Source organism: Leucoraja erinacea, chromosome 28 (assembly GCF_028641065.1).
Source record: "Leucoraja erinacea ecotype New England chromosome 28, Leri_hhj_1, whole genome shotgun sequence".
NCBI classification, from domain to species: Eukaryota; Metazoa; Chordata; class Chondrichthyes; order Rajiformes; family Rajidae; genus Leucoraja; species Leucoraja erinaceus.
In genome coordinates this window covers 8,485,357-8,510,198 of record NC_073404.1, presented here as the reverse complement: position 1 = coordinate 8,510,198, position 24,842 = coordinate 8,485,357, and the positions used below count along the sequence as shown (strand labels likewise).

Below are 24,842 nucleotides of genomic sequence, written 5' to 3'. Positions count from 1 at the left end.
CTCCCAGCATGGCACTGGACTGGAAATCTGATTATTTGTTCAGGTTTCTCGAGCAGACTCATAAACATGACTTTCTGACTCACTGAGCCACTGATAACAGAGAAAATAAAGCTGAATAAACAGGAGACCACAGGAAGATTGAGTAGGAAAGAACGTCGAAGAGAAAACATATTTTTGATGCCACAAGACATCAACAGCAAACATTACAAAATCGGCTGCTGTACATCATTTTCATCAACAAATCGTTGTTTCGAAACGAGACCATTCAAACAAAAACACTTCAATCTCTTAAGTTTATCATCAATGTTTATTACAGAGTTGAACTGAAATAAGTTGTGCAAGTATGAAAGTGGAAGGATGTGAGTGTGGGGGGGGATCGATGGCTTTATTGTCTATCCTGCATAGGTTAACTATACCACGGTAGGAAAGCCTATTTACACAGATGCAAATTCCGTCTCGTCATTTAGCACAAGTTGATCAGAATTCGGCACCTCTAGTTCTATAAATCACACGGCTAGCAATTCTACTGTCATTCTGGAAACGCAGAATTCTGCAACCGATCCCAAATTAAAATAGTCTTCCATTTTCAAAGCACGAAAGAAAGTATATTTAATTGAATATCTGAAGCACCCCGGTTTCCACTGGCGCTCATTCTTCACATCTACTCAGCATTCAGTAAGCTTATGTAGCTGCATGTTTCCTAATATTCATTATCAGCCTCTTGCTGTACTCCTTATGGTCCACTGGTTTCACATCCATCATTGTCGCTTTGATGCGAGATTCATCCTGCAAATACGAACCAGAAACAATTAAAATCTATATCACAGACTTGCTCTCATTGCCTTATTATCATAGATCACCTCCAGTTGTTCAACTTGCAATAAAATCCTCTTAATGCACATAAAAGATAACAAGAGGTGGTGTTTTGTCTCACTCAATCTACTTCTAAAGAGTGGCTGCCGGTGTAAAATGTTCCCGCAAATTGCTGCACTTTAACAAGTTGGCCGAAGTCACGATTTACCCCAAACACTTGTAGTTCCAATACTCTGACTTATTCCTTAGAGGTTCAAGCTCTGCTATATTCAAAAATTACTAGCCTGTGCAAAAGACTCGTCTCCTTCAAACATTGTAAAGTCAGGTGCAATTAAAGCCGTCAGTCAACCTTCTGAACAGAGTTTCTGGTGGGAACAGGAACCAAGCCCATGCCTCCACCACCATTTGCCACATTCAGGTTGTAACAGGGCACGAGTATAAGGGACAGGGAGCCAAGGAGCAACTTTATCGGACTTTCGTTTGGATGCATTTCTCCAAGTGCTCTGGTTTCCTCCCACACTCTAAAGGCATGCTGGTTTCTAGGCTAGTTGGCTTTCGTAAATTGTCCCTAGTGTGTGTAGGATAGAACTAGTATACAGGTGATCGCTAGTCAGCATGGACATTTGGACCATAGGACATGTTTTATATAGTAACCACCAGCAGTTTCTCACTAAATATTAAAGCCATTCTTGTCCTTGTTCTTGGCCTTGTTTCGCCAGTACGACTGGTCCAAATTTAAACCCTTATGTCGAGCAATCTTACATTGTGTACTGCTTTATAAAAGCCTCCATGATTCTTTACGACAGCACACACTAAAGAAAACACAGGATTTGTTTTTAACTAAGCAGTAGTGGAGAACAATGGCAAATGAGGGGGCCAGAGGGGGGATTAAGGTCTGGCTAGAAGACATGTTTTCTTATTAGGGCTCTTGGCAAAGATTCATTCAGTGGGACCTATGATTGCTAGAAAACCAGTACAAGGTTTACAGCAATGAATAATTAACACTTTGGAGAGATACATATATGAATTTGAAAAGTTTTATCAAATAAAACCATTTAAAAAAAAAAATATTTTTAATTTATATTTTATATACATTTATATAAATATAAATAAAAATTGTTTTATTTGTTAAACATTTTCAAATTCCTTGAAATTATTATGTTGATGTGTTCTTGGAGCAGAATTAGGCCATTCGGCCCATCAATTTTGTGTTCTGTACATACTACAAAAACCTAAGCTGTTGAAGTAAAGTGATACACACGCACATAAACTACTTGCAACATGCAAGGAATTGCGTGCATGCACAGATAGGAGTGCTGTAAAACACTGATATCCTGTGAGACTCGAGTATAAAAAGTGCTGGAAGAACTCAGTGGGTCAGGTAGTATCTGTGGAAGGAATGGACAGGTGACGCTACAGGTCGAGATGCTCAAGCAGACTGATAATCTGTTGTCTGAATATTCAGAAATCATGGAAGCGACGAGGCAGGAGATGGTGGTTGAACATATGGCTGTGGAGGCAAATCCGGTTCAGAACATGGCCGTGGAGCAGGAGAGCAGCAGGGATCACCGAATGGCAGCAGTAAGGGGGGCTCTCACAACACTTCCATCGGAGAGAGGAGAACTTCTTCACGGTCGGTATACCATGAGGAGATTTCACAGTACAACAGTAAAATGTGAACGCAAGGAACAGCAGATGCTCGTTTGCACAAAGTGCTGGAGTAACTCAGCAGGTCAAGCAGCATCTCTGGAGACCATGGATAGGTGACGTTTCAGCTCAGTACCTTCTTCAGAACCGAAACATCATCTATCCATGTTCTCCAGAGATACTGTCTTGCCCGCCGAGTTAATCCAGCACAGGGCGTCCTTGATTTGCAATCCAGCATCTGCAGTTCCACGTATGCACAGAGATTAAAGAGGGTAGATCCAAGGATAGGAAAACTAGTTGATCAGAAAAGCTAGTAGAGGCATAGAACTTGGCTAAAACAGACATATTACATTGAGACCTCAAAGGGATTTGGAAGTAAAAAAAAAAAGATTCTGAAACTGAAATATGAATAAATGAGCTGTAATGTAGGGCTCCAAGTGAGTAAAGATGTGGATGGTAGCAGCATTCAGAATGAGTTGCACTGTATGGAGCTCTGGAAGCTGAGAGACTAGATAGAATGGCATTAGAGAAACAATCTTTGTTTTAAAAGGCATGGATTATAGTCAAGGCTACAGTAAGGCAAGGGAAAAGAAAAGAGGAAAGGAAGCGTCCATGCAGCACGGAAACAGGCCCTTTGGCCCAACTAGTGCATGCTGCCCAAGGTGCCTATCTAAGCTAGTCCTACTTACCCTCTAAGCCCTTGCTATCTATGTACAGTGCATTCAGAAAGTATTCGGACCTTCACTTTTTCCACATTTTGTTACGTTACAGCCTTATTTTAAAATGGATTAAATTCATTTTACCCAGAATGAAAAAGCGAAAACAAGTATTTAGAAATGTTTGCAAAGTAATTAAAAATAAATAACTGAACTATCACATTTACATAAGTATTCAGACCCTTTGCTATGACACTAAAAATTAGGCTTAGGTTCATCCTGTTTCCATTGATTATCCTTGAGATGTTTCTACAACTTGATTGGAGTCCACCAGTGGTAAATTAAATTGATTGTACATGATTTGGAAAGGCACACACCTATCTATATAAGGTCCCACAGTTGACAGTGCATGTCAGAGAAAAAAACCAAGCCATAAAAACAAAGGAATTGTCCATAGACCTCCGAGACAGGATTGTGACGAGACACAGATATGATGAAGGGTGTAAAACAATTTCTGCAGCATGGCAGATCCCGAAGAGCACTGTGGCCTCCGTCAATCTTAAATGGAAGAACTTTGGAACCACCAGGATTCTTCATCGAATTGGCCGCCTGGCCAAACTGACCAATCGGGTGAGAAGGGCCTTTGTCAGGGAGGTGACCAAGAACCTTATAGTCACTCTGACAGAGCTCCAGAGTTTCTCTGTGGAGATAGGAACACCTTCCAGACGGACAACTACATCTGCAGCACTCCACCAATCAGGCCTTTTGGTTATAGTGGCCAGACGGAAGCCACTCCTGAGTAAAAGGCACATGACAGCCTGCTTGGAGCTTGCCAAAAGGCATGAGAAACAAGATTCTTTGGTCTGATGAAACCAAGATTTAACTCTTTCGCCTGAATGCCAAGCATCACGTCCGGAGGAAACCAGGCACCGCTCATCACCTGGCCAATACCATACCTACGACGAATCATGGTGGTGGCAGCATCATGCTGAGGGGATGTTTTTAAGTGGCAGGAACTGGGAGACCAGTCAGGATTGAGGGAAAGATGAACGGAGCAAAGTACAGGAGAGATCCTTGATGAAAACCTGCTCCAGAGCGTTCTGGACCTCAGACTGGGGAGGAGGTTCACCTTCCAACAGGACAACGACCCTAAGCACAGTCAAGACAACGCAGGAGTGGCTTCGTGACAAGTCTGTGAATGTCCTTGAGTGGTCCAGCCAGAGCCCGGACTTGAACCCGATCGAACATCTCTGGAGGGACCTGAAAATAGCTGTGCATCGACGCTCCCCATCCAACCTGACAGACCTTGAGAGGATCTGCAGAGAAGAATGGGAGAAATTACCCAAATACAGGTGCGTCAAGCTTGTAGCATCATACCCAAGAAGACCTGTGGCTGCCAAAGGTGCCTCAACATAGTACTGAGTAAGGGTCTGAATACTTATGTAAATGTGATATTTCAGTTGTTTCTTTTTAATTAATTTGCAAACATTTCTAAAAACCTGCTTTCACTTTTTAAAATATGGGTATTGTGTGTAGGTTGATGATAAAAAAATGAACTTAATCCATTTTAGAATAAGGCTGTAACGTAACAAAATGTGGAAAAAATGAAAGGGTCAGAATACTTTTTGAATGCACAGTTTTTGCCCAAATGTCTTAAATGTTATTATACCTGCCTCACCACTTGCTCTGGCAGCCCTTTCCATTACGCAACACCTTCTGTGTGAAAGCATTGCCCCTCAGGTTCCTATTAAATGTTTCCCCCATCACATCAACCCTTGCTTTTTGTTCTAAATTACCCAACCACACAAAAAAGACCATGTGCATTTACACTAATTATACTCTTCATGATATTATACACCTCTCCATAGTCACCCATTGGTCTCATATGATCCAAGGAATAAAATATTTGGCTGCCCAACCTCTCCCAATAATTTATGCCCTCAGGTCCGGACAACATCCTCAAATGTTTTCCGCCTTCTTTACAGCCTGGTAATGGCATTGCTCCTATAGCAGGGTCACCAAAACAAAACACAATACTCCTTATGCGGCCTTACCATCATTTCACTCAAACTGCAACATAACATCCCAACAACTGCACTCAGTGCCCCGATTGATGAAGGTCAGCATGCCAAATGCCTTCTTCACCACCCAGTCTATCTGTGATGACACTTTCAGGGAACTATGTACACATGTTTCTAGGTCACTCCATTCTACAGCACAACCCAGGGCCCTACCGATCAGTCCTACCCTAGTTTGACCTCAAAATGCAATACTTCTCACTTTGAATTAAACTCCATTTGCCATTCCGAGGCCCAGTTACTCAGCTCAAGAAGCTGCTGTAATACCTGATAGCTTTCATCACTGTCTATGATGCCATCTATTTTAGTGTCTTATTAACCATGTCTTTTATGTATCATCCAAGTCGAATGATATAGATGACAAATGATAAGCTCACGAGACACACTCTGTCACAGACCTCTGGTCTGAAGAACAACCTTTCACCATCACCCTCTATTCTTACCATCAAACAAATTATGGATCTAATTCACGAGCTCTCATTAGATGCCAAGCAATCTAACCTTCCAGAGCAGCTTACCATGTAGCGCAGAACACAAAGCAGGCAACATTTCAAACACCGTAAAGGACATTGATTTAACAGATCTGGTATAGAAAGCCAAGCTCTGAATTAAACAACAAGGTCCCAAATTAATGGGCTTAGCCCAAGAGAGTCATTTGGGATATGGATGCACTTAAGAATTGGCACATTATAGGATCTGACAGAATTGTGAAAAAAATGTTTTGATTCATCAAGTGCATTTGGAGAGCCGAGGAGCAGCCTTTGAATTAAAGGATGAAAAATAAAGTGGATACCAACATAACCTCGAAACCTGCTTTTGCGCATTATAATCAGAGTACATTCTAAAATTGACAGCATTGTTTGAAGACAGAAAAAAACATATATCATGGCATTGGCAACATTCCACGTGGGATTAAAAATTCATACTGCATCCTAATTAATTTTGATGGGATATTATATAGTTTAATAATTTTATTTAAATTAGTGCCTACCGCGGGCCCAAACCTTTTGGTTTGTTCAAGGTGTTTTATAGTGAGCAGCCTGCAAATTCGTTCTTATCAAAGTTGAGTTAGTGCAAGTTCACCAGGTAGCTTCCACGAAGATGAACTGCCATTTGATGTGTTTTAGGCATTACTTTAGAGATACCACGCGGACACAGGCCCTTCGGTGCACCGAGTCCTCGCCGACCAGCAATCACACCGTACACTGGTTCCATCCTGTACACTGGGGACAATTTACAGAAGCCAAGGAACCTACTGCTCTGGAGAAGGGTCTCGACCCAAAACGTCACCCATTCTTTCTCTCCAGAGATGGTCCCGCTGAGTTACTTCAGCTTTTTGGGTCTATCTACAAATCTGCACGTCTTTGGAGTATGGGAGGAAACCCATGTGGTAACATAGAGAATGTGCAAACTACATACAGAGCCTCCCTAGTCAGGAACGATCCTAGATCTCTGCCGCTGTAAGGCAGCAACTCTACCGCCGTGCCGTCTTGGTGCACTTGGAGAAAGTGATATTTCACAGTAGTTATTAAAGGCATGTTGATGGCTTGCAACTATTCAATAAACTTTTGGGAGTTAGAGCTGAATTCATAGTCTACCATGGTGGCGCCTTTTAATGTCAGGATGATCACTCAGGGGCACAATAAAACGAGAAAGGCACAATTACAGTGGAGTCTTAGCTTGATTGCTCACTATGCTATCGGCTGTCTGTTGACCTGGGTATGCATTAACATTATGGACACGGGATGAAAAACATGAAATCCAAAACAAGAATAAATCAAGGCTAAAAGCCCGAATATTATCCTGTGACCAATGGCGGGAACCTGGAGGTGATAAACTGGTGACGACAATGTAGGCAGGAGTGCAGAGAGCAGCACAAGATAAAACAAATCGTTATCAGTACAAGCAAGAACAAAACCTGGAAGAGGCAGCAACATCTTGATGGACTGCAAAAATACACTGTACAAAGATTGAAAAATCAATACAATTAAACATAGCGAAGAGATAAAAGATGAGGAGGAAAAGCCATAAACAAAAGTTTGAGGGTAGAGTGGAAAACAATTGTAAAATCTCAACTTTTAAATCAACTGCTCAATATTTGAGGTCAAATATGACAAGTCTATTTTCCTAGGCAGATAAAAATGCTGGAGAAACTCAGCGAGTGAGGCAGCATCTATGGAGCAAAGGAAATAGGTGACGTTTTGGGTCGAGACCCTTCTTCAGACTATTTTCCTACATTTCTTTTTGACCAAGGTAGTGGAGAGGGAGCAATTTTGAGCCTCCTAAACTATAAATGGTTGATCTTGTAGCTCAACACTTCTTTCCTGCTCCATTTCCAAAATCCGTTCCCTTGATATTAGGCAATACTTTTGATTGCAGTTATACATATTCATGATCGAGTAACTATTGCCCTGAATGTTAAAGGGACAGAAGACATTTCTCAGCTCTAAACAGCTGATCTTGTGCTCTGAGTCTCGGATCTTACTGGGTTCACCGCATCTTCAATTTAAACATTCAAGATTCACTGAGATTCATCTCCGTCTTTTGGTTAACTTATGCTAGCAGCAATTTCAAGGACAGTTGCTGACACTAAACATTCAGCAGGACTCTCCAGCAAAGTTAATGCAATCCAGCAGATGCATAGATTTCCCAGCAGGTGGTGGAAACTGTAGTTGGCAAAAAAAATGTGCACAATGGTGAAGATTTCTTTTCAGAGCAACTTCCATAGTTAATATCTTGTGCTGAAAACAGCCTTTTCAAATCGCATCATAGCAGAAGACCTTTTCGAACACGACAAACTATGAAAGGGAGAGTTGATGCTCAGTGCCATATCCTCTTGCTGGAGGAGGGTGCATGCTCAGAGCTAAGTTTCAATTATTAAGGATTTTGATTAGCTTTTTTTTCCAAACCAGAGGTTTATGAACCTTTGTCTGGAGATTTATGAATGCTGCATAAGGTACATGCAAACCAAGGGAATTACTGATATGGGAATTCTCATAAGGGCGGCACAGTGATGCAGCTGGTAGAGCTGCTGTCTCACAGCGGTAGACCCTGGGTCAATCCTGACCTCAGGTGCTGTCTGCGTGGAGTTTGTACATTCTCCGCGATTGCGCCAGTTTCCTCTGGGTGTTCTGGTTTCCTCCCACTTCTCAAAAACGTGTGGGTTTGTACGTTAATTGTAGGCCTCTGTAAATTGACCCTAGTGGGTAGGGAGCGGATGAGAAAACAGGATAACGTAGAACTAGTGTGAACGGGTGATCGATGGTTGTCGTGGACTCATGGAAGGGTCATGCTACATTTCTAAACTCAACAAGGCAGAAGAATGGACGTGAGATGGACAATCAATCTACTCACACTTGAACAGAGAAACAGGCTTGAGTAATAACAGTCTCCATTTACTTCCCCAATAGTTATTTGTTAAAGGTGAGAGGATGTCAGACATGAATGATGGAGTGACCCCACAGAGTAATCTTCAACAAAATCAGAAGTACATAAGAACTGGGATAAAAAGACTGGCTGTTGGTGCGTGGGAATTAATGTAAAAATTACAATATTGAACAGATCTAGTTTGGTTTAGAGGGCTTGTAGAAGGTCTTAGCAATGGGATAGTCAAATAATTTGGGAAATTGTTATGTGTCAGACTTTAAAGGAATGGAGTCGAGTTGAGCAGGCACTCTTTCCATGATATCCATCTGTGGAACTAGGGGTAATAAGCAGAAATGTAACCTAGAACAGGCTCTTTGACCCACAATCTCTGTGCCGAACATGATGCCAAGTTAAACTAATCTCATCTGCCTGCGCATAATTCTAATCCTTCCATATCCAGGCGCCTACCCAAATGCCACTATCATATCCAAGTCCTCCAACACCCATGGCAGCATATTCCAGGCACTCACCACTCTCTAAAACAAAGCATACACCTTTAAACCCACCGCCCCCCCACCCACCCCCCAACATAAGCTATGCCCTCTAGTCTTCGACATTTCTATCCTGGGAACAGATGCACAAAATTCACAAAATTAATGAATTATTGTTAATTTGATTCCAATCAATAAAGTGTCACAATCATCTCTTCATGTCAAATGCTTGTAAACTCAACTGGGAAGTTAAATCATCAGACGTTAGCATTACAGGACTCCTTTACTGCTATTTTTTCATCACAGACTACCCTGCCAATAGTACATCTTATTGAAAAAAAAATCAATATTATTTAAAACCTACTCTAGATTAATACACTTACATTGTAGGTTTCAAGTTTGACACGGATTCTGCAGATGTAGGTCTGGAAGTTTGCACTCTGGAAAATTTCTTCAAAGGCTTGTTCATTCTGTAGAGAAATTTTAAAAGTATAGCATAATTAAATCATGAAAAGTTCAAAATGTTGACGACCCCAAAAAAAAATGCAACTTGACATAACAAATAGCATCCTGGATGTTGGGAAGAAAGGCAACCAAATGAACCATATTTTAGAAGATTTTGAGCATGTTTATTAAGTTTCATCACCATGAGCTTTGAATATGTTGAGGATGCATCTAGACTCCAGAGTACTGGGAAAGAGGGGACAGGAAACGACAGACCAGGTACATCTTGCAAATCCTCTCTAGATCTATTCACAAACCAGTGGGAATCTACAAGGGCCAGCCATCCTCGTTATTTTTAATGCATTGTGATAAAGACTCTAACCCCAGCCCCAAACCAGAAAAATATCACCGAGCAGCTGGATATACTTCTGCACCCACTACAATCATATTTCACTTTAATTATGTTTTATTTATTACCCTGTCATTTCTGCCTCGTTGGTTTTGTATTTATACGAGCATGAGCGCTGAATGCAGAAACTATAACTCAAGATCATACTGACACCCGTTATTCCAGTAATGCCACCAAGCTAAAAAATATTCAACTATTTGCATGAATGCCAGAAAACACTACAGAATATTTTTTCCAAATTGTTCAAATAAATGAAGGAAATGCGTTATATAACTGGAAAACTTTACCCACATAAAATGTATTTCCAGTTTAACTCGTTTGGTGACCAATGCCAATTTGAGATCAATAGCTGTTTTACCTTCTTGAATATTTTCTGACCTTACATCTTTCTATACCCAAATGAAAAGGCACAAGTTGGGGGGTGGAATATCACAAATAGAAAGTACACTTTAAAATAACAATACAAGTTGGGCGGCACGGTGGCGCAGCGGCAGAGTTGCTACCTTACAGCGTCAGAGTCCCGAGTTCATTCCCGACTATGGGTGCTGTCTGTACAGAGTTTGTACATTCGCCCCATGACCTGCGTGGGTTCTCTCCAGGAGCTCCGGTTTTCTCCCAGACTTCAGAGGTATAGGTTTAGATTAACTGGCTTGGTAAAAATTGTTAATTGTCCCTAGTACGCGTAGGATAGTGTTAGCGTGCAGGGATCGCTGGTTGGCACGGACTCGGTGGGTTGAAGTGCATCTCCAAATTAAACTATCTCCACAATGTATCTCCAAACTAAACTAAAACAAGTGAAGATACAAGGAACTGCTAATGCTGAAATCTCGAACAAAATACAAAATGTTGAAGTAAGTCAAGCTTCATCTATGGAGGCAGTTTTGGATCGTGACCCTTCTTCAGATCTGATACTCCACCTAACTATTCCCTTCACAGATGCTGATTGACCCACTGAGTTACTCCAGCACTTTTATGTATAACAGAAGTGGACATATGTGCAGGGATTTTGCAACAGTTTGAACAATATTTACTCTGCAATTCAATCCCAAAACTATGCCAAGTTAAAGGTAAGAATCCAGAAAAATAAGAGCTGAAACTAAGTGCCAGAAGTACAATACCGACTAGCCAAAGGCAAGGAGAAGTTGACAAGGGACCTTTTGATGGAACTGCCTTGAATATACTCTTTAAAAGCTGTCCTTTATATCAGTGATCCATTTTCATTTACTATTCGCTTTCAAGAATTCAACAGGAAGAGAATTGGGCTCCAGCCATTTTTGATGTTAGCTGAAAAAGGAGGTACTAAGAATGAACACCATCTCACAGAGGGGACAATATCCACTCTGGCATCAGTTCCGCATATGTATACACAGAGAGCCTTAAAATACTAGGCTAGAAATATTGTTTTATTTGCACTGGTTTGCCATGTTTGGATTTCATAGACTTAGAAGATTAGAGAGGGCTGCTCCCAGGAGATGAAAGTAAGCCAGAAAGAAAGTGGCTGACACTTTACGATCTGGCTGTACGCTCCTTCCCTGGGTAACAAATGGATTCTGCTTTTACAGATATCCAGGAATTGATTTTTCACCCCATAAATCAGAAAATGCACAAATATCACTCAATATGGTAACCACACCTTGACAGTATTGTCATGAACCAAAAGTACATAATAAAATTGATGAGAAAGAACTACTAGGATGGTACTGTGGTGCAGCGATAGTTGCTGCCTTATAGCACTAGAGACCTGGGATTGACCTCGACCACAGATGGTGTCTGTATGGAATTTGTACGATCTTCCTGTGCCAGCGTGGTTTTCTCCAGGTGCTCCGGTTTGCTCTCACATTCCAAAGTCATTGCAGGTATGTAGGTTAATTGACTTCTATAAATTAGCTTCTGTAAATCGTCCCAGGAGTGTAGGATAGAACTAGTGTACAGGGTGATTGGTGGTCGGTGTGGACTAGTAGGCTGAAGGAACTGTTTCCATGCGTTAATGCTAAACTGAACTACTAAAAATGGAGAGAAAACTTTGGCTATCTATAAGAATAGCATGCACATATATTGGACTTTTGAATTGAACAATATTATGGGAGTTCATTTGTATGTAGGATGTCCATTTGTCAGGTGTTCATGTCACAGGGATCACCAGCAAGATATTTATCTGTGCCCCAGGCTACTCCTTACCAACAGCAATATATTTATCTGTGCCTTGGCTACTCCTTACCAACAGAAAAAAAATCAGAAAGGATATAAAATCATTTATCATTAGCATCATAAAATATGTTCAATTTATCAAGTTTGGATGAAATTGTCATTGACTCAAAACATTAACTCCTTTCTCTTTGATGCTGTATGCCGTTGAGTAAGACCAGCATTTTCCCCTCTATGACTATGGCATCTGACTAGTCAAAGAATTTAACCAATAATCCACCAAATGATGGGAGGAAGCAAAAATTAAAATAGAAATACACGCTGAGAGAGCGCAAAATGGTCTTGAGTTAATTAGTTGAGGAATGTTCAACAGCAAGTGATGTTCATGTAATAACCAGAAGACCCAGGAAAAATTACTGCCTTAACTTTGCAAAGTAGACCACCTTTCGTATATGAAAATACAAGAGAATTTCTGCATCGTTTCGAAATGCTGCATTATCATACCAGCTTACTATTATTTGCAGAATTTTCATGTGCAGGACCAATTGTTTCAATAAATTAGCACATTTGAGGCCTTTAAAACCTGCAGGAACAAATGGGGACAAAGCTTCGAAATGCCAAAAACACTCATTCAACGATAGTGGTTTTTAAAAAGCAAATATTCTCAGCCAAGAGCTCAGTTTTCAGCACTGGTACTCAGTGCCTTGGGAATGGAAAGCTAGTGCAAGTTGATAGTTTCTTCAAAAGCAAGAAGTGTAAAAGAATTAATGATCCAAAACAAAAGGAAAAAATAGAAATTCAGCTGCTCCTGTCCAAAAATTGAAACTAAAATATATTTAAGAAACCTAATAAACACTCACCTTGTCCTTCAACTCTCCGAGATAATTGGCATTCTGACCAAGAATTACCTCTCCTGTTTCCTGGAAACATGTTACCCATTGATTTTCTCCAAAATCTGCGAGATTTACCTTCAGGACATAATAAGAGACTGATTTACATCTAAAATGCTATTTTACAAGAATGTTTAACAGTTGTATGTAAAGGACACGTCCATCCTGTAGCAACAGACTGACAGTAAAATTGGCGAGTTTCTTGTACTCTACATGGTCAGCTCGTCTGAATTCTGTATACTCATCAACTTGGAACTAATTATAAGCATTCAGAACCTTAGAAATTGCTGACACTTGGAACTGCAGATGCTGAAATTCTGGGCAAAACAAAGTGCTGGAAGAACTTAGCAGGTCAGGCAGCATGTGTGGAGGGAATGGACAGGCACTGTTTTCATTAATGACCCTTCTTCACACTGATTGTAATGGGGGAGAAAGCCTGCTTCTCTCTGATTCGCTGAGTTCCTCCAGCACTGTGTGTTTTGCTTAGAAAATTATGCGGTGCAATAAGGGTCTTGACCCGAAACATCGCCCATTCCTTCTCCCCACAGATGCTGCCTCAGCCGCTGAGTTTCACCAGCATTTGTTGTCTACCTGTGCAGGAATTAACTTATTTACCTCGGGGAAAAAGTATGTTCTTAAAGTATACTTACTGATAAGATCATTCGATATTTGAAGTTGGGGAACTCACGATCACACTTCTCACACCTGTAAAGGCCGTTCTGTTGATCCACAACCTTTTTATTGCAATCTGCAGTCGGGCATGCCTGGTACATGCAGTTTTCCTTCCTTAGGTACACAATGGTACCTACAGTTGTGTAATAATCAGGCTGTAGAAGATATACCATTTGAGTGATTATGAGAGAAAAAATGACCAATTGATGATTGAACAATAAAACATGGAAAAATATATTTTTGCCCATCGAGTCCACGCCAATTCTATGTGATCCCATTTTCGCCTCCACTCCCCATACACTAGGGAAAATTTACAGAGGAAAATTAACCTACGAACCCGCATGTCTTTGGTATGTGGGAGGAAACCAGAGCACACAGAGGAAAGCCACGCGGTCAAAAGGACAGCAAGCAAACGCAAAACACCAAGCACGTGAGATCAGGATCGAACCCAGGTCTCTGGCGCCAAGGCAGCAAGTCTGCCACCTGCGCCATAGTGCTGCCGAGAAACAATCACATTACAAAATGCTTGGGTGCCAATTTTCACGGCATAATCATAACATCCAATTGAACTAATAGTATATACAAACTTCCAAAGGACTATCAGAGTGCAACTGTTTAAATTAAAAGTTAATACAAGATGTGCTCAACAGGACACACTGAATCATCTGCACTGGATTCTAACTCTGGCCTTTTGAGCAGTAATATATGTGCTTGGTGGGCCTTTCCTTCCACTTCGTTTCCACTTTCTCAAGGGCAACTGAGGTGAATAAAGACAATTCCCTCGTGCAGTTATTGTCCGTGAATCAGTTGCAAGGTGTGCTGCAAAGCAGGGCTGCCAACATTGGGCGAGAGTAGGGAGTGAGAAATTGCAAGAGACCAAGCCCGAGGGAGCATAGTGACAGGGGGTGGGGGGGTGGACAGGGACCCCCTCCCATTGGTAGGGAGTTTTTGAATTTTTCAGCTTGAAATTGTGCAATCTGGTGCATACTGTAGCGAGTCTTTTAACTTACACTTGAATGCAATATTTATGCTTTAAATTGGATTAGCTATAAATAAGGTTAGGCCAAATTATATTCCTAATTACATTCCACAGTAGAGCCAGGCTCTGATCAACAGGTGCAGCACATGAATGATCTTCGTATATTCATGTATGGAAATCAGATTATAATCAAACACTTGGCCCAACCTGGGTCTCACTGCACACCTGGTACTACTCCTGACCCCGACTCCAGTTGCATACCTTTTCTCATTCCTGACATTGAGTCCAGCCTTACACCTGGCCCACTATTCTACCCTGATCATAGCAGCTTACCTGCTTAGGTTCCCAGTGCTGAACACTCCCATTGTCCCAGCTTTGACTGCACACCTAGTACTATTCCAGGCCTTGACTCTGGATGTGCACTTAGCCTTGCTCCTAGCCCCTCTGCACTGAAAATATATCTGGCCCTCACATAAACCTATTACGTTCAAGTCCTCAGGTGCTTATCTAATGCGGTAATCTTTTATGGGGCATTTCACAGACCAAATTTTGTATAACAAAATTTGCTACATCCATTGGCTTCCTTGTTATCTAACATGCTAGTTACGTTGTCAAAGAAGTCATCAATTGGTTGAACACAATTTCTCATCCATGAAATTATACTCACTCAACTGTATAAGTATTCTGTTACCATTTCCTTCATTTTCCTAACAGACTGGCCTGAAATCATTTTCACCCCCAATATTTTCAGTGCCTTGCAGTCTTCTTCTCTGCTGGTACTTTTCCGAAATGCAAAGTTCAATAACTATATATTTACGCAATATTATTCACTCAAATGTGATCTTCAGAGAACATTCTTAAAACATATAAGATTGTTACGGGCTTGAACACGCTAGAGGCAGGAAGCATGTTCCCGATGTTGGGAGAGTCCAGAACCAGGGGCCAGAGTTTATGAATAAGGAGTAAGCCATTTAGAACGGAGACGAGGAAACGCTTTTTCTCACAGAGAGTGGTGAGTCTGTGGAATTCTCTGCCTCAGAGGGCAGTGGAGGCAGGTTCTCTGGGTGCTTTCACGAGAGAGCTAAATAGGGCTCTTAAAAATAGCGGAGTCAGGGGATATGGGGAGAAGGCAGGAACGGGGTACTGATTGGGGATCACATTGAATGGCGGTGCTGGCTCGAAAGGCCAAATGGCCTACTCCTGCACCTATTGTCTATTGTCATAACATTATTTTCTGTGGTATTCATAACACTACAATGATAAAAAGATCATTGTTTTGATTACATCTACCAACATGCATACATTATTCTATTAGTTAATATGTACCGAGGGCAAATTTTTGTTCCAATGCTCCCCATTCCCAATTACTTTTACATTGAAGTGATTGAAATCCAAGTGAAGTTTGAATGTCATCAGTAAAATAAAACCTCCGGAATGGATGATATTCATTACGTGGTTGGTTGGAGTCAGTATCAGCACAATTACTATATTAAACTCTGAATCTTCAGATATCCTGGTTCAAGCTAAAACTAATGACAAATAATAGCCTCCTCACACATTCCACTGCAAGTATCTCTGTCACTCCTTTAAAATAGGCCCCTTCTTTGAACAAGCTCTTAAACATCGCATCTGAATCAGTTTCCATCTGATTACACTCCTTGAGGATGTTCATCTACATGTTCACTTAATAAAAAAGCAAGATTGGGGACATTTCTATTCAACCTGTCAAAGGAATTTGGGGAGGTGGGGGTTAGAAATAGTCAGTGAGGTAAACAAACATAATAGTTGAGTGGCAAATGACAAGTGCTACCTTCCCAACATTTAACTGAAGGAAATAATGAGTTATCGGGGCTGTATGTTGTGAGAGACAGCCTGACACCTTGCATGTCATTTCAATATTACACTTATCCCATCCCCCTGGATACTCCGGAATAATAAATTAAGGTTTTGTCAACTAATTACAAATCAGGCCAATTACAAATCAATAACATTAGCTAACTCTGAAACACGAAGCGCTGAGCTTTGGGATCCAGACATCACGGACAACAGTTCCTCGCTCACATCTGGCAGTGCTCTCTGTCTGAAGCTGGGGCCCTCGGCGCGTTTTTCAAAGAGCATGAGAAATTTGTGATCAGTGTGAGAGTGTGAGAATTTGGCGAAATGCGCAATTCCCATGCTCAATGCGTGAAGGTTGGCAGCCCTGCGCATGGTTTGAAAAAAAAAAGTATTATCCTCCCCGAAAAGCAAAACTATAATGAATGTCTTCCTTGAAGTAAACCAATCCAAATGAAAATTTCCGAGGTATGGGTGCACAACATTAAAAAAAGCAATTACATTACACCTACATGGATTTCTTGTCAATAAAACTACTTCCAGCAGCCCCATCACTTAGCCTGCATTTGTATCAACTTCATTCATTATTAATGCCAATGTCTACAATTATAGCAGAGAAACAAATAAAGTTGTCAGTCTGCAATTTAGTAGACTTCAATAAATAACACTATATTACCTTTTCCCACTTATTCACTGAAGATATCTACATTTGCCACTTATCCCTTGGAAACTGAAACTTTAATGCTCTAAATAAGAGTTTAACAGAAAGAAAAACAGTACCTAAACAAATGAATTGTTTGAGCCTTTTACTGTCTCTATAAATATATTTGAATAAGCCTTTCAAAAGGCAATTGCTTCATACTTTTGTGCAGTGCCAAGTAGTGTATGGTGTACAATGCAACCTAACCATGTAACCATTCGGTAACGGACTCTCGTTTATGCCAAATTATTTTATAATATTATCTGGAGGAATGCTGGATAAAAAATGCTTTAATTGTTTGGAGAAAAAAAGATGTGTTGTATAAAGTTTAATGGAAATGGGTGGGATGGGCAGTAAAGACTATCAAATAAACGTATATAACTTTTATTTTGCATTCTATAAACCTCAAAGTGCATTAGCTGGGAGGGTGAGTGCCAAATGCTGATGAGAGCCAGATGCAAAGTATAACATGCTACATTAACAGTCCTCCCATTTTAGCACAGTAGCAGAGTTGTTGCCCTACAATGCCGGACTATGGGTGCTGTCTATACATTCTCCCTGTGACCTGCATAGGTCCTCTCCACGATCTCTGGTTTCCCCCCACATTCCAAAGACATACAGGTTTGTAGGTTAATTGGCTTGATATAATTGTAAATTGACCCTAGTGTGCTTCATTCTAGGATAGTGTAAGTGTGTGAAGATCGCTGGTTCGTGTGGACTTGGTGGACCGAAGGGCCTGTTTCTAAACTAAATTAAAATTTATTACAAAGTAGATGAATTTTAAAGCAATGTTAAATCACTGTTTTGTATTGTTGTGAAAATGCAAATATCCAGGTATCAAAAGCAGACACACAGAACAAGTTTCATCGTCTGAATTCACTCTTTCCTCTTCCAAAACAAAAGCTGGATGATGAAGACTACAATTATCTTGTTTGGTTGATAAAATCAAATGGTTTAGATTTTCAAAATGAACTTAGATCATGAGAAACTGATAAACACGAACCAACGACAAAATAAATCTCCCTTTCTTCACTGCCGACCAAGTTGGCTAAACTGGTCCCACTTGCCTGCACCTGGGGCTCTCCCACCAAACCTTTCTGTTTGGGTAGCTGATCAAGCATCTTTTAAATATACCTGCCTAACCCCCTTCTTCTTTGAGTAAATAGTACTCCCTCAGGTAAATCTTTCCTTTCTCACCTTAGACTACTCTCTAGTTTTAAACTTTCCTACTGAGGAAACAACTATGACTATTCACCTCATGTGTGTACTTCTTGATACCACTATTGGCATTTCTAAGCATCCTGCACTCCAGGGAAGGAAGATGCCTCCACTTATAATGCAAATACTGCAGACCCAGCAACATGTCAAACTATATTTGCACCCTTTTCCAGCTTAATGAAATCCTTATTGCAGCAAAGTGACCAAACTGTATAAAGCTCTGCAAATGTGGCCTTATCAACATCTTATACAGCTGTAGCACAACAGTCAACCCCTGTAGCCTTCTCCCTAACCAATGAAGGCAAGAGTCCCAAATGTCATCTTCACCACCGTCCACTGTGTCGCCACTTTCAAGGAACTATGTACTTGCACCCTCAGGTCCCCTTTTTAGAACACTCCCCAGGACCCTTCCATTTATTGTAAATGTCCAGCCCTGGTTTGCTTGGCCAAAATGCAACACGCTTGCATTTATCCAAATTAAACTCAATTTGCTATTCTTTGGCTCACTGGCCCACTTGATCACGATCATGTTGGAATCATGGATAACCTTCTTCACCATCCATTCCAATTGTAGTGTCATCAGCAAACTTATTAACCTGTGACACCAACATTCACACCCAAATAATGAACTACAGTGGACAGCACCGATTCCTGAAGCACACCACTTGTTTTAGGCATCCAATCTGAAAAATAAGTCTCAACCACCTGTCTCTCTGTATCCTGCCTTTAAGCCAATTTTGTATCCACTTGGTTAGCTATCTCAGGATCCCATTTGATAACTTTTCAGACCAGTCCACCATGTATTACCTTGTTAAAGTCCATGTGAACAATATCAATGTCGAGCCCTCATTCATTGCAGCTGCAAACATGGTCAGACACAGTAAGCTTAAGCATCACAACTTCGTAGTATTTTGTTATAGCAGTGTGTTAATAAGCCCCGACCTGGAAACAAAAATCAAGTTTGCTTGCCAGCCTGCACAAAAATCATTAGTTGTTTTTGGGTGGATGAGTGGAAAAAGCATAGATCAGGTAAGAATGGCTCAGTACGACTACAATATTCTTGAGGCAAATAGCATGCGATGCACAGACCAATCTCCCAAACTGTTACCCGGGCAGTACATTAATGTGCAGAGGCATGCACAGAAATTAATTTAAAACAAACGAGTTTAGCATTCAGGAGGGAAGGGGACAAGAAAGGCTGAAGTGAGAGGAACACAAAATTAGTTGGATAAGAGTGTTCTGGTGCAGCACCGGCCTCAAAGTCATACAATTCACTCAAAATTCTCAGCAAGAAACTGTTATATAACGCAACGATGATATTTGGAATTACCATCGTGACGGGTTGGGGCTCATAACAATCAGCCCATCTTTGAACTCACCTTATCTCCATGACCCAAATTTTCATTTTTAACTTCAAGCATCACTTTCCAGTTTGCGTTTCCTCCCATAGAACCACCCTTTACATCAGAAATAGATGTCCCTTCCATCACCCGGCCCTCAGAATCAAACCTGCATGATAAAGTTAACATGTAAAATATCTCAATGTGAATATTTCCTAATTCGAACAAATGTTAGATGCAAACAATAAACTCTGAAGTACACTAAGCATTCAAACATGGCCATGGAGTGGAAACATTGAAATATTTATAACCTTAAGAGATCATCCTACAATCTTTTAAGTTTCAGCGTGTAAAGCAAAAACCTTTTACAGGAATCAATCTTCCGAGTCCATGCTGGACTGACTGCATGGCAAGTTTAATCCACCACATGTGGGGCCAACAGCAAATGACATGACCAGGTGACACAGAACTCAGGGAAAAATAACAATCTTTTCATGCCCATTTTCTACAATATTGAGTCTTTAATGCAACATAACTCCACAGGCACTAGTATCCTACATATCCTAAATTCAGTTCTCAGTTTACACTGACACCTTCATCAACATGTTAAAAGTGGAAAGAAGAATTGGAATCTTGGGAGTTTTTTTCAATCCAACACCAGAATGCCATGATGCCATTGTGTGTGTGGGTGTGTAAGCTGGTGGGGGGGGGGGGGGGGGGGGGGGGGGGGGGGAGAGAAAAGAGACAGAGAGAAAATAGACTGAAAGAAAAAATAACAGTAAAGAGAAAAAAAGACAAAAGACAGAAAAAAGCCAGAGAGAGGAACAGCAGAGAAAGACAAAGATTCAGGTGAATGCGATACTCTGACAGATAGACACATTCCTCAGCACACACCACATCCTCAGTGAAGTGGAGTCTTGATTCAATGTATCAGATAATGGTAGGCAAAAGATATTATTTTATCACTAGGAAGCAACAAATGAAGTCAGCCATGGTGGCACAAAACAAGTCTTGTGGATCTTCACCCAAATCCCAGGAGTCTACAACTGCCCACGAGTCAGCACTAATGTCCCTGCAGTTTGTTGGGTTTGAGTGTGGTGGAAAACAATAGAACAGCTCTCGATACTTACTAGGGTAGACAAAAATGCTGGAGAAACGTAGCAGGTGAGTTTCTCCAGCATTTATGTCTACCTTTAATTTTTCCCAGCATCTGCAGTTCTTTCTTAATCAATACTTACTAGAAGCAGTCAGTCAAGCATTTATAGAGAAGATAGACACAAAAAGCTGGAGTAACTCAGCAGCACAGGCAGCATCTCTGGAGAGAAGGAATGAGTGATGTTTCGGGTCAAGACCTTTCTTCAGACTTATAGATTTCAGATTTATAGAGCCGTGTCCCAAATTTAGACCCGAGTGTTACCTGGTCCGGGTGCAGATCAAGCATCAAGTTAATAACTCAAAAGTGAAAATCTACCGCCAATGGCTTTCAAATACCATTTTGTTTTGTAAAGAGATTTAAATTCAAACAATTTTAAACTACTTTAATCAGTTCCATTAACATTTGATCTACACTTGCATAACCTCTACGTTTCAGTCCAAAGTAAAGCCTTGAAAAAGGCCACAAGGAAATCACCCAACTTGGTGTCAACAGAATTAAATAGCACTGCTCCAACTTCCGCAATCACACGTTAGTGTTCTGTAAAGCTGGGTTTACATTAGGGTGATCTAAATTTCAAACCGTCTGGCTCCAAAATGTCCTTTAAGTGCAATTTCCCAAATATGACAGCATCATTTTAAGATCCTTCTAGGTTTGATTTCAATGTCTACATCTATCAATATAATGCATTACACAAATTGAAAACAGTTTTCCTACCCCCACTGTTGCACGCAGGCAGTGGAAAAAAATCAAGCTAGTGTTGTGTGCCTGCAAGATGAATTATTGATAGGAAACTACAAGAAAGATTTTCACTATTGACACCAACTGCCAGTTGGAGGCATTTTTACAGACTTACTGGCAAGACAAATGGTCCTACTGTAGATTAACACAGATCTAATCTAAAACAGTTGCAGACTATTAATTCAATTCCTGCTACTCATCGTTTAAAGCTACAAAATTTTCCCTCTAAAATTTGGGAGGTACATTTCAGGAATGTATGCTTTTCTACATTACTGATCTGTTCTTTGGCCTTGTGTTGCTCATAAAATCAGCTCCCAAGGACAAAGATAAGAGACCAGCGATGCAAGTGCAGTCTTTGAATTGGAAGCAATGTCTTTGAATATTGCTAAAGAGATAGAAGAATATTGCTTAGATTCTCAATAAGCAATGATGTGAAAGGGAACAGAGTTTAGGTGAGAAAGTAGAACTGGTTACAGTCTAATCAGCAACAGACTTCCTGAATGGCAGGCAGGCCTACTCTAGATTCAAAGTTTAAAATTAATCTCCTTCAGAAAAACATCACATACAACCATCACAATTGAGAAAGATCTGTGTTGGCATTGTATGTCGAAGTCAGTAAAGTCAATGCAGCAACAGTGGCACTACACGGTTACTTGTATAAACCATTTCCAACAGATGAGATATAGCATTAAAAGTATGTACTTTTGAAAGGTATTAAATATGCTCACATTTTCTAGTGCCCCACAGCAACAAATTAGAGACGAGCAATTTATTTTTCTCCCTTTTATAATTTTGATAATTGAATCTACATGAATAGGGATCAGCAGTGCACCTGTATGTTAGGTGTCGTAACCAAACGTATTGAACACAAAGTGCACAACAGTCCAGCACCAGATTCATTTAAACTATGAACTAAAAATGTTCTACATGGAACTAAAAAAAACAGCGTGGGAGCAAGTCAGTGGGTCAGGTAATATCTCTGGAGGACATTTCAGGTCAGGACCCTTCTTCAGACCTGGTAGTGTTCATATAATATATACACAAAACATTTTAAGAATCAAATACTACTATCAAGGAGGGAACAAAAACACACCATGCTCTCAGTTTGAATGCCTCTGGAATGTCAGGGTTAATCAAGGTGGTGCTGGAGCTCAAGATAGACAGAGATCTGCCTCCGAAATCTGAAAGGCGGGCTCCTTTAACAGCTATCACTGGTTGTTCTGATCCATCAAACTTCTCCGCCTGGAAAATAAAGCAAGAATCTTTAATTGAAGACCAGAGACTGCCATCTATAATCCCGAGAAATTATCAAATGGCCAACACTTTCGTTCTGTGAAATTTATCTTCTTGATTACTACTGTCCAACGCGTTCTCAACATTAAAAGCTAGAAATCATCAACATCCCATCTCAATCAAATACCATCCGATCTGCAAAACACAGAACAATGTAATAGCACACAATGTAACAATTTTTTTAAAGTTTAGTTTGGCTCCATCCACATTTCACGCTGCCTTAGTAAGGCCACTGGCATAATCAAGGACAAGTCTTACCCCGGACATTCCCTCTTCTCCCCTCTCCAACGAGGCAAGAGGTACAGAAGTGTGAAAACTCACATCCCCAGATTCCGGGACAGTTTCTTCCCAGTTGTGATCAGGCAACTGAACCATCCTATCGCCAACTAGAGAGTGGTCGCGAGTTACCATATAGCCTCTTTGGAGATCCTCGGACTATGCTTAAATGGACTGGACTTTATCTTGCACTAAAGATTATTTCCATTATCCTGTATATATGCAGTGTGAGCGGCATAATTGTAATCATGCAGTCTTTCTGCTGACTCGAGAGCACGCAACAAAAAAGCTTTTCACTGTCCTTGGTAAATGTGACAACAAACAAAACTAAAAGCAGAATCAACGTAACAGCACATGGTTACAATTTCTCCATGTTTCTTTGCACAGAAACCTTTAATTACAGATGCTCCCAGATTTACGATGCTTCGACTTACGATATTTTGACTTTAGGATGGAGAAAACGCTTGGCAATGGCAGCGAGCCGCACATCACTTCCGGTCACGTGATCGAATTGTATTAATTGCGTTTCTGACTTCCGACTTTTTCGATTTACGACGGGTTTGGCGGAACGTAACCCCATCGTAGGCCGAGGAGCAGCTCTACACTTATTTCTTCAGCAATTATGTAATACACTCGGGGAAAAAATGTTGGTACTTTAATTTGTGGAAAAAAAATTCAACCTAATAATTATTGGCCTTTTTCCCTAAACCTTCAGTACAAGCAACCAGTACGTTATGGGCATTTGGGCAACATAAATTTGCCCTTAGACAATTCACAAACCACGAGCTGAATATTTGAGATATGGGATAAAATTTGCTCGCAGAATTTGTGGAGAAAGTTTCATGCACGCATCTATGCAGAACACTTTTTCGGAACACATTTCTCTACCTCCTTCCCAACGGAGGTCACCTGTAACCTTAAAGTGTGGATTCATTGATTATTGAAACAATCTATCAGTGTACACCACTTAATAGGCACTCCACAACTCTTTTCAAGGTCTTTCGACTGCAATCCCTATTCATGTTAACACATTGGTGAACCCTTTTATCTTTGCTATAAGTGAATGCTGAATTCTGCATACAATTCTGGTGTAGCAAGCTCAACGTGACAATCTTTACTCCTTTTTCAATCTTTTTTCCCTAGAAAACATGCCTCCTGCTGCTTTCCGCAATGCTCACTAGACCAACACCACGGTTCCACAATCCACGTTCTCATAAATGCAGATAATTCCCAGACTCCTAACATTTAAAAACATTTACAGTGCCCTCCATAATGTTTGGGACAAAGACCCATCATTTATATATTTGCCTCTGTACTGTACAATGAGATTTGTAATAGAACAAATCACATGTGGTTAAAGTGCGCATTGTCAGATTTTAATAAAGGCCATTTTTATCCATTTTGGTTTCACCATGTAGAAATTATAGTCTTTATACATAGTCCCTCCATTTCAGGGCACCATAAGGGTTGGGTCTCAACAATGTCATGTAAATGAAAGTAGTCATGATTAGTATTTTGTTGCATATCCTTTGCATGCAATGACCGCTTGAAGTCTGCAATTCATGGACATCACCAGTTGCTGGGTGCCTTCTCTGGTAATGCTCTGCCAGGCCTGTATTGCAGCCATCTTTAGCTTATGCTTGTTTTGGGGGCTAGTCCCCTTGAGTTTTCTCTTCAGCATATAAAGGTCATGCTCAA

General features: G+C 40.6%; 1 protein-coding gene across 2 annotated transcripts in view; it reads right to left on the bottom strand.

The window, feature by feature from the left end:
• Positions 1–288: 288 nt before the first annotated feature.
• Positions 289–24,842, bottom strand: part of rpa1 (replication protein A1) — a 97,664-nt gene continuing 73,110 nt past the window's right edge. For both annotated transcript variants that reach the window (XM_055657648.1, XM_055657649.1), the window contains 6 exons: positions 22,669–22,817; positions 19,721–19,850; positions 13,590–13,766; positions 12,910–13,017; positions 9,435–9,521; positions 289–786 (listed from right to left, as the gene is read on the bottom strand). In XM_055657648.1, coding sequence (XP_055513623.1) covers positions 682–786; positions 9,435–9,521; positions 12,910–13,017; positions 13,590–13,766; positions 19,721–19,850; positions 22,669–22,817 — 756 coding nt within the window. In that variant the 3' untranslated portion in view covers positions 289–681. The remainder of the gene's footprint in view (positions 787–9,434; positions 9,522–12,909; positions 13,018–13,589; positions 13,767–19,720; positions 19,851–22,668; positions 22,818–24,842) is intronic.